At 47.5% G+C, this 11168-nt stretch overlaps 1 protein-coding gene across 2 annotated transcripts in view; it reads left to right on the forward strand.

Moving 5' to 3' along the window:
- The window catches only part of LOC139573941 (zinc finger protein 407-like), a 168180-nt gene extending 158852 nt beyond the window's left edge, over positions 1-9328 (forward strand). For both annotated transcript variants that reach the window (XM_071397944.1, XM_071397945.1), the window contains exon 10: positions 7189-9328. In XM_071397944.1, coding sequence (XP_071254045.1) covers positions 7189-8078 — 890 coding nt within the window. In that variant the 3' untranslated portion in view covers positions 8079-9328. The remainder of the gene's footprint in view (positions 1-7188) is intronic.
- The last annotated feature ends 1840 nt before the right edge of the window (positions 9329-11168 follow it).

Genomic DNA, 11168 nt, shown 5'->3' on the forward strand with positions numbered 1-11168 from the left:
AAGGATTGAAATTCAGGCGGCAGCAAACTGCAAAAGCGACAAAGAGTGAGGAGGAGAGAGGGAGAAGAAGACGAGCTGCGAAAGAGCCAGAGAGGACAGGGTTGAAGAGGAGCGATTTCGCGTGCGCGAGAGAGAAAGAGTGAGAGAGAGTGAGAGAGAGGCGGGGCTGGTTTACATAACACCGCAGATCGTCTTTGGCATGCGTCAGCCGCCGAGAGGCATCAATCACTCCATCTGTGTAAAATCACAAGCTGACTCCGATATTGCTAAATATTTATACTGTCAGATACACACAGGCAGTGCAGATGAAAAGGGCCATTCATTAGGCTTTCTCCAGCCTGTCAGCCTGCAGATGGAGATTAGAGGGAAACCTCCCACCATGGTCGCCTCACGCCGTCTCCCCAGCTCTATATTTAGCCCCTTCACCACGATAAATATCTCCGCAATGCCTCTGTTAGGTAAATACGACCAGGGATGATCTGGAGGTAACGTAAACAGAACGTTGTGTCGTCGAGAGGTAACAACAGGGATGTAACGCAGCAGGTTTGGGTTTGGTCAGGCCTGTTGCCTCGACTTTGCTACGCCTTGCGCTACCAAATGTTTCTGTCTGTCTTTCGGGTCTCTGTCTTTATTTGTTTCTCTCCATCTCTTTCTTTCGCTCCTCGCTTTCTCTATCTTCTGTGGTTTAGACATGAAGCTCGTACTTTTTTATTTTATTTAACTAGGCAAGTCAGTTAAGGACAAGTTCTTATTTACAATGACGGCCTACTGGGGAGCAGTGGGTTAACTGCCTTGTTCAGTGGCAGAACGACATGTTTATTTTACCTTGTCAGCTCGGGGATTCGATCCAGCAATTTTTCAGTTACTGGACCAACACTCTAACCACTAGGCCACCTGCCGCCCTATATTTTTCATTACTCACAGAGGGCTGAATGTTTAATCTGTCTGACTATCTGACTTTCAGCCCTGTGTCTGTCTGTCTGTCTGTCTGTCTGTCTGTCTGTCTGTCTGTCTGTCTGTCTGTCTGTCTGTCTGTCTGTCTGTCTGTCTGTCTGTCTGTCTGTCTGTCTGTGTCTCTCTCTCTCTTTCTCTCTGAAGCAACAGAGCAAAGCAACAAAGGAATATCAACTTTTACGCTTAATTACAGTGGAAATCTCCATGTTGATTAGAGGGGGAAAAAATCTGCTTTATTCTTCCCAACTTCAAATTCATAATGAATCATTAAGTCATGTGAGAGTGTGAGGGATAGAGAGGGAACACATGGATGGAGGGAGAGAGGAGAAAGGGAAAGGCGTGTAATTATCTTCAGAATGTAGACATCACCAGTAAATCCATGGAGCCATCTGACATGGCTAATTAAGGAAGCAATCAAAGGTCCACCTCCCGAGAGTTGGCGAGAGAGGTAGAGAGAGAGAGAGGTAGAGAGAGAGAGGTAGAGAGAGAGTGAGGTAGAGCGAGAGGTAGAGAGAGAGAGAGAGGTAGAGAGAGAGCGGTAGAGAGAGAGGTAGAGAGAGAGAGGTAGAGAGAGAGGTAGAGAGAGAGCGTGTAATGGGGAGAGTGAGAAGAGGGCAGGAAGGAGAGTGGAGTGACTGAAGCAGTCTGTTCTGTTGGGCTCTTTGTGATGATTCCATGTGTCAGTCCTCTGAGCGGAGACTCATGCAGGCCTAACTAACCTCAGCTCCTTTATCAAGCTTTCGATCTGACGCTAACTATCACAGATATTGTGATACTGAGATACTGGGACTGCTCTTCTCTGTGTCACGGAGGCGCTCCGCACTGCTAAAGCTAACTCTCTCTCCTCTGCTCTCATCCTTCTAGACCTATCGGCTGCCTTTGATACTGTGAACCATCAGATCCTCCTCTCCACCCTCTCCGAGCTGGGCATCTCCGGCGCGGCCCACGCTTGGATTGCGTCCTACCTGACAGGTCGCTCCTACCAGGTGGCGTGGCGAGAATCTGTCTCCGCACCACGTGCTCTCACCACTGGTGTCCCCCAGGGCTCTGTTCTAGGCCCTCTCCTATTCTCGCTATACACCAAGTCACTTGGCTCTGTCATATCCTCACATGGTCTCTCCTATCATTGCTATGCAGACGACACACAATTAATCTTCTCCTTTCCCCCCTCTGATAACCAGGTGGTGAATCGCATCTCTGCATGTCTGGCAGACATATCAGTGTGGATGACGGATCACCACCTCAAGCTGAACCTCGGCAAGACGGAGCTGCTCTTCCTCCCGGGGAAGGACTGCCCGTTCCATGATCTCGCCATCACGGTTGACAACTCCATTGTGTCCTCCTCCCAGAGTGCTAAGAACCTTGGCGTGATCCTGGACAACACCCTGTCGTTCTCAACTAACATCAAGGCGGTGACCCGTTCCTGTAGGTTCATGCTCTACAACATTCGCAGAGTACGACCCTGCCTCACGCAGGAAGCGGCGCAGGTCCTAATCCAGGCACTTGTCATCTCCCGTCTGGATTACTGCAACTCGCTGTTGGCTGGGCTCCCTGCCTGTGCCATTAAACCCCTACAACTCATCCAGAACGCCGCAGCCCGTCTGGTGTTCAACTTTCCCAAGTTCTCTCACGTCACCCCGCTCCTCCGCTCTCTCCACTGGCTTCCAGTTGAAGCTCGCATCCGCTACAAGACCATGGTGCTTGCCTACGGAGCTGTGAGGGGAACGGCACCTCCGTACCTTCAGGCTCTGATCAGGCCCTACACCCAAACAAGGGCACTGCGTTCATCCACCTCTGGCCTGCTCGCCTCCCTACCTCTGAGGAAGTACAGTTCCCGCTCAGCCCAGTCAAAACTGTTCGCTGCTCTGGCACCCCAATGGTGGAACAAACTCCCTCACGACGCCAGGTCAGCGGAGTCAATCACCACCTTCCGGAGACACCTGAAACCCCACCTCTTTAAGGAATACCTAGGATAGGATAAAGTAATCCTTCTAACCCCCCCCCCCTTAAAAGAGTTAGATGCACTATTGTAAAGTGGTTGTTCCACTGGATATCATAAGGTGAATGCACCAATTTGTAAGTCGCTCTGGATAAGAGCGTCTGCTAAATGACTTAAATGTAAATGTAATTGTGCCCCAGTGGAAGGGGGTGTGTGTGTGTGTGCGTGAGTGTGTGCATGTGCGTGTATGTGTGCTTTCTCAGCGGTGCTCTGTAAGAGAACCCATGTTGACTTATGGGGCACATGTATAATGTAACGGCAACTCCGCTAGAAAGCAGCTTGGACCATGGTGGTAATTCACCCAAGAGTCAGTGAAATGTGTGTGTGTCTGGGATTCCTCTGAACAAATCGTCCAGTCCTCTTCCAATTCCTGGGTGGTCAGATACGGAAGGTCAATGAGACAAAGGGTCGGAGACCCCCCCCCCCCCCAAAAGTCACCTTTATCAAGGGTTACCCCCTCTCCCTACCCTCACTCCACATTCTCCCCACCCTCCGTCCCCTGGTGGCAAAGGCGTGGGTGACCAGGGGGTCAGCCAGTCTTGGCCAGGGGATAGTCAGCAGAAAAGGAGCTGAGGGGAGGTAGAGGAGTGCAGGGAGGAGAGAGAGGATTGCAGGGAGGAGAGAGGAGGATAGTGACCTGGCTGTATGCATTGTGGGTGACCAACACTGTACCAAACCCTAGTTGTATGCCTTCTTCCTTTGACTGGCAGCCTGACTGGCAGCCTAATTATATGTCCTTAAAGGCATACTCTGTGATTTTTATGATTATTTAAATGAATGATTTAAACCCATTGATTCTTGAAGAATATAACTTATGTGCCTCTCTTGAGCTACATGTTGAATATACGGTTGACCTAGAAAGATCAGTGCGCTCCTGTATGGCTGTTTGTCCTTGGGGTGTGCACTGTGCTGTGTCTCCATCCTTCTCTCTCCTCCTTATCCTTCTCTCATCTTTCTCCCCTCCTCATCCATCTGTCCCCCTAGTGTCAATCTCGTCCTGGTGTAATTGCTTGTTTTTTTGGTCACCGGGCCAGTCCCCTCTCTCTCTCTCTCTCTCTCTCTCTCTCTGGCGTTGATTCATAGAGCTTGTAAAGCTGACAGTGGTCCCTCTCAGTCCCTTTCAGCTGGAACAAAGCAGGTGACAAGGACACCTCCCTAGACGGCTGACCTGTTGGTCCCCACTGTCCCCGCCCCGCCTCTCCTTGCCTGGGCTTGAGGGACACGGAGGAGTGGGTCTACATTCGAGCATGTAGCCTGTACCTTGTAGTGGGGGGGGGGTCCTTCTGCTAACCCTCCCCCCTAACCTAACCTCCCATGTCCCCCGAGTCCCCCAGCCCCCACAGCCCATCCTTGGTGACCTGGATACGTGCTCTCTCTGACACTTGAACTACTTAGCTGTGTCACCTTCAACGCCCCGACAGCACCACTGACACCTATCCTGCTTGTGCATCAGCTGTAAAAACCGGCCTCGCACAATAAATATCTCGGGTTTTAGTGGTCTCACACCGCCCCGTTCGAAGCATCCAGGTTCATATCTCTAATTTTACGTAATCGTGGGCGTAGAGGGATTGTAAAGGATTCTGTTTGAAAATAATTGATCTTAAAGCCCATGTGTTTTTCACAGTGTTGTCATTGTGCCGTGTATAATTGACTGAGCTGGCTTATGCTTATGTCCAATCAAGGTTCGACTGTCCGCTATGCCCAGGTTGATTCGTATTCCCTCTAAATGCTGTACGTTCAGTTCAGTGTTAAGGCAGTTCAGACAATGTTAAGGTTGACTTGTGTAATTGATTGGTGGGGGCTGCATGTCGGTGTTAAGGTTAATTACTCCAACTGCTGGTAAGTGGCGTCTGACCGCTTCCCAGGCAACGGCCCTCTCCTCCCTGAAGTAGTGCCACTTAGAACCCCCCCTCCTCTACCCAACACCACAGGCTGTGCTGGCTGGGGGCATTGATCCACTGATCAATATATACAGTTGAAGTCGGAAGTTTACATACACCTTCGCCAAATACATTTAAACTCAGTTTTTCACAATTCCTGACATTCAATCCCAGTAAAAATTCCTTGTCTTAGGTCCGTTAGGATCACCACTTTATTTTAAGAATGTGACATGTCAGAATAATAGTAGAGAGAATGATTTATTTAGGCTTTTATTTCTTTCATCGCATTCCCAGTGGGTCAGAAGTTTACATACACTCAATTAGTATTTGGTAGCATTGCCTTTAAATTGCTTAACTTGGGTCAAACGTTTCGGGTAGCCTTCCACAAGCTTCCCACAATAAGTTGGGTGAATTTTGGCCCATTCCTCCTGACAGAGCGGATGTAACTGAGTCAGGTTTGTAGGCCTCCTTGCTCGCACACCCTTTTTCAGTTTTGCCCACAAATTTTCTATAGGATTGAGGTCAGGGCTTGAACAAACAGTACGATTTTCTTCTTTTGCAAGGTCTTTAAGTATGCAAACACACTGGCTGTGTATGTGTCTGACTGATTGACTGTCTGTCGTTTTGTCCGTCTGCATTCTCCTGTGTCTCTGACACTATAATTCTCAAAATTCTTTATTATCTCCCCATTCCATCTCTGTTGTGGCTTTTCCCTCATTCTCCGTAGGGAGGCCACTCTCATCTGGAGAAACGACACCAGCGCCTCCCTTCCATCGCTCCCCTTCTTTCTTTTTATCTTATTCTCGCCGAGCCTCCATCTTGTTTGGAATCACTTCAAATAATGCAGTGTGCTTCTCTCTGTCCTTACGACTCGCTGTTTAAAGGAATCAGTCACTCAGAACACTCAAAACACATATTAAACACGCATCAGCCTCTCGCCGGGGCCAAATCACGCTGTTCAAATGTTGTTCTTCCACCGGGAGTGCGGGGACAAGTGAAGAGATGGGATGTGCAACATTAACTTGATTCGCGGCGGCGGCGACTGAGTGACACCCCATAAACCTCAGCGGGCAGGCAGGTTGCTGCTAGGCCCGGCAGACAGCACCCCGCGGATAATGTGACACACGCTAGCGATGCCTCCTATAGCCACACACACACACACACACACACACACACACACACACACACACACACACACACACACACACACACACAAACGCACGCACATAAGCGCAGACACACACACACACACACACGTACACATACTGGTTTTATGGTAATGTATAAAACATCACAGCATTGAGTTATTGTCCTCTCTGGTTGGCCTCTCAGCTCTTAGCAGTATAGCGGTGGCATAAACCGTTAGCAGTATAGCGGTGGCTAGTGGGTCTCTGTAACCTCTGCTGTACTAAATGTCAGCCTCCCATACAGAGGGACAGGCGATCCTAGTTGTCACAGCACTTGTTCTATAGACTGTCCATAGACTGACCATAGTGTTTCCGACTGAAGCATTCATGACTATGGGTTTTTAAATGTGTTCACTCTGAATGATGGAGATTTGTTTTCCTATTGTGTCATTATACTTCTCATGAACGTTGAATGTCTGTTTCTATTGCGATAAAGCCTACCTACCGTGTACTTCAGGAGATTGGTGAGATTTTGCATTTCATTTGAGAAATGTATTGTTACAGGCCATTTTGTAGCTTTTACCATCAAATGATCAACCCACCTGGTAAAATAAGAGTTAAATCAAATAGAAATAGAAATGACGGTGAGAAATAAATGATTGATGAGTTTATTGTTGTGTGTGAAGCAGACCTGGGTCCGATTCTTTTAAATACCTTGTTCTCTGATTTACATTTAGCCCGGTACAATGGAACCAAGCACACCTGCCTAGAAAATATTTGACCCAGGTCTGGTGTGAGGGCGTGTGTGTTGGTGTGTGTATGTGAGCGAGTGTCTCCTCTCCCTCTCCAAATCCCTTTTCTCTGGATAGATTCTGCACGTCTGAATCCTCTGAGCTGCTCTCTGCCTTAAACAATGCCATTTCTAACACCGTTCCCATCGCCTTGGCAACTCCATAGCAACCTGTGGTCTGCCAGGGCATGGTGTGGATCAATTAGCACCATCTGATGTCTCACCACTTCTTGTCACCCATTGTAATATCTTGATATTCTCATTTTTTTCGGAAAAAATGAATGTGTATTTATTTTTTTAACAAATATGCGTGCTTTTTTCTACAAGAATAAATGGTCCTAATTACTAAAATGACCATTGACAGAATGTTATCAAAACCCAATGCACGTCATACTGCTTTGCCATTAACACTGCTCCATATCTCTGTGTTTTTTCCAGGTATCGTGTCCAAGTCGTTCGAGTGTCGTCTAAAGGGCCAGGGAGCCACATTCGTGGAGGTTGACACAGCGTTTGACGGGGCCTTCCCGGTGCGGAGGGTGGGCTCCATGGAGGGGCTGGAGGGCCAGGAGGGTGTCCAGCAGGTGATTATCATCCAGGGCTACGGCGATGGGGAGATGGCCTTCGACCAGGCCCTGGAAGAGTCAGCCGCTGCCACCCTGCGGGACCTGGCCATGGCGGGCCAGGTGGCCGAGGTGCTCCACATCACCGAGGACGGCCAGGTCATCTCCTCAGGGAGGGAGGTGTCTGCAGGCGGGGCACATCACCTGGCCGGAGGCACCACCCAGTACGTCCTGCTGGAGTCCGGCGGGTCTGCAGCCGGAGGTCATGGGGGAAGGGCGATGCACCACCACATGGTGTCAGAGTCATCCACGGCTCTGGATGCCCTCCTCAGTGCCGTCAGCGAGATGGGCCAGCAGGAAGAAGACAGCCAAGAGGTCATGACCCAGGAAGTTGTGTCAGAGGTCATGGAGCGAGTGGAGGAGGAGGAGATGGAGGTGGAGGTGAAGACGGAGGAGGAGGTGTGCGAGGAGCAGCAGGTGCAGGAGGAGCAGGTGGTCCAGGAGGTGCTGCAGTTTGCAGCCAGCCAGCTGATGATGAAGGAGGGGCTGACCCAGGTGATCGTCAACAATGAGGGGACCCACTACATCGTGACGGAGCTGGATGACAACACCCTCCAGGTGGAGGGGACCATGTACACCCAGCACCAGGGAGGGGAGGACGACCAGCAGAGCGAGGGAGTTTCAGAGGGCCAGGCTGGGGAGAGGATGGTCTACTACCTGGATGGAGCTACACACAACGTGGTTCTGGAGAAGGTGGAGGTGGACTAGTCAGTGACTGTGGCAAGTTTCCTTGATTCCTCTAGTCCTCTCTCCTCGCCTCCTTCTCAAAAGCCGTTGGATACGAAGTTATAGGGGAGTGACCTCTGACCTTTTCATCCATTGGGTTTTGAGTAGGAGGCGAGGAGAGAGGATGCAAGAAATCAAGGAAATGCAATTGAGACTCTCCCTGTGTGATGAACAAATGTCTAGCTTAAAGCCCTTAATAAGAGTCTTTCTCTGTCTCTTGGAAAATGTAATATTTTTTTTTACATAGCTTTATCTCCATTTTGTAACGATTTACTCAGGATAACCTTCACATCTATGGAGTTATAGTGAGGGGCGAAGATTATTGCTAACATTATTTAACATCTGCATCATTTTACAGCCAATGCCAGAATTACCACTTGTTTTTGAAGTCATGACTGTAAGACTGGAAATACATAGTCTATTTTCACATGGTTATATTTTGTGAAGTGTGTTCAATTGCAAAAATAATAATTTTAATATTACATTTCCAGCAGGACATTTTCCCGTTATCTAGAAAGACTTACAATCTTTAAGTTGCATGGTTTGGTTTTATTGAAAGTTGGAGAATAATAACAGCTTTATTTTCAAGGAAATTTCCACCCAAAAACGATATTTTGGTATTTGTTTAATTAGTCCATTGTTGATATAGTACAGAAATGTTTTGCATATCAGCAATCAAGTTTTCAAGATATATAACTTTCAAAATACAGAAATACAGCCGGTATGGTGCATTTTGCATCATGATGCAAAATGCAGCAGTTTTCCTTTAAGTAGTGAATTAATTTGTAATTGTAAATTAAATAATTATTTTTTGTTTGTTCATTTAAAAGGTACATTAATAGGTCATGTTTTGATAAGACAGGCTATTACAACTTGCTATCATACCTTGCTGAATCTAGGACCAATAGCATTTTGGACATCGAAAATATCCAGGCTGCTGATTGGTCTAAATCCAGGGGCAGTCCAATGATTGGCTTTTTTTTCAGCAATTGCTCAATATGGTCAGGATGCTGATTGGTCTGAATCCAGGGGCAGTCCACCTGTTTTTCAGGATGTTCTCAAAATGTCACGGTGCTGAGTTTCTGATAATCATAATTCAATTCAAGTTGACAAGTATTTTTTTCTCCATTGGTTTTACTGCTCTCAGTTAATGTAAATATATGTTTCTGTAAATGAAATTGTAATGATACTGGCGTTTGAGTAATGACAATAAAGCTCAATCTTCATTTGGAGGGGTGTTAGTTCACCTCAAGTTTTCTATGACAGTGATACAATCTCCTATTCACATAAACCACATGAATTTACATGCATCAACTGGCATAGGAGCTTCGACCAAGTGTGTTTCCAATCACCATCATCATGATCATCACCATTGTCATTATCACCATCATTACCATCATCATGATCACCATCATCCTAATCATAATCCGCCTCTCCCTCGGTCAGCCTCCTATTCTCTCCCTCCATTGTGTTGAACAGAACACACACATTCTTTCTCCTTACAGTATTCAAGAGCTGGAAGAGGGAATCAATATTCACTTAGGGCCGTAGTACAGCCTAGGCTCTGATTGAGTGAGTGGGAGCCCAGCGTGACGGCTATGAACACAATGCCGAAGACTGGCTTTCACACAGGGGCCATCAGGAGATCATCCCTTTAATGTAACACACAGCCAAGTGTGTGTGTGTGTCAGTGAGAGAGAGAGAGAGTTGTGGGCTGGCTGAGAGGAGTGGATTACAGCTGGATTGAGTGAGGTGAGAGACGAACAGCAGCAGAGAAATCCCCCTCATAACCACTGTTGGAAGGTGAGCCTGTAATTTCACATGGCATACTGTATGTCTCTCTGCTACACTGGACTATAGCATAGGATCCTTAGCCTTAGCTAAAACCTGCAATCCTAGCTGTCTCCTTTCACACTTTCTCCTCCCAGTTAACACAATTAGGTCACGTGAATCACCATGGTGTGTGTGTTTCTATGTGTGTATTGCTTTGTGTGTGTGTGTGTGTGTGTGTACGTGTAATATGCTTATATATGTGCATGCGGGCGGCGTGGGTCTCACTCTCTCCACCCTGTGCGGCTTCCTAATCAGAGACGGGTGGTTCATTATTAGCTACAGCAGGCCGTGCGTGTGAAATGGAAGAGGGAGAAATTAGCAGCTGTCACCGAGTGATGAGTTCATTTCCTGACAGGCCCGGTTCGCCTGAGTCCGTTAGAGACGACGGGCAGACGGTTGATGGAAACCTGCCGCTGCAGCTTAATTGGCGAGACGGAAAAGGGCAGAGGGCCGGTGGGGGGGGGGGGGCTATCCTCCCTCTCTTTCCATCACTCTATGGGGGCAGACGGGAGAGCGAGAGGAGAGGGACAGGGGGTTGGGGATCTCTCTGAGTATGATAAATATGGCAATTCTGTTTAGTTCACCGTCTATAGAAAACATATCAGCCCGTGGATCATTTTCTTAATGTCTCTGCTATTAGTTTTGCGGCCCCTTTGGCAGTATTAGCATTCTCGTTGATACTGATACACTCTGGTTGTGTGTTGTGTCCTGGGGACAGCATGCAGGTACAATTCTATTAAAGGGACCTGTTTGTTTGTGGTCTACTTTCTATGTTATGTGGTCTTGTACCTGGAACGTGAAGGCAGCTGAAGAGATGTTCAGTAAATTCTCTATTTTCTAGTCAATCATTGTATCAAAGCCGTGTTCCGTTCGACAAATTCCAAAAAGTATCCGTAATGGTCGTAGAAACATGTCAAATGTTTTTTATAATCAATCCTCAGGTTGTTTTTAACAAACATAATCGATAATATTTCACCCGAACCATAACCTATTCATTAAGAGACAAACGGAAAATGGGGTGCCCCTCACTCGCGCGCAGGAAATATTCAGAGGACACCTGACTACTTTTGAAAAAACTCGCTCACTTTTCAAAATAAAAGCCTGAAACTATGTCTAAAGCCTGGTCACAGCCTGAGGAAGCCATTGGAAAATGAATCTGGTTGATACCCCTTTAAATGGAGGTTGGACGGGCCAGGGAACACAGATTTATTTTTATTTTTTATATCACTTCCGGGTTAC

Source organism: Salvelinus alpinus, chromosome 4, assembly GCF_045679555.1.
Source record: "Salvelinus alpinus chromosome 4, SLU_Salpinus.1, whole genome shotgun sequence".
Lineage (NCBI taxonomy): Eukaryota > Metazoa > Chordata > Actinopteri > Salmoniformes > Salmonidae > Salvelinus > Salvelinus alpinus.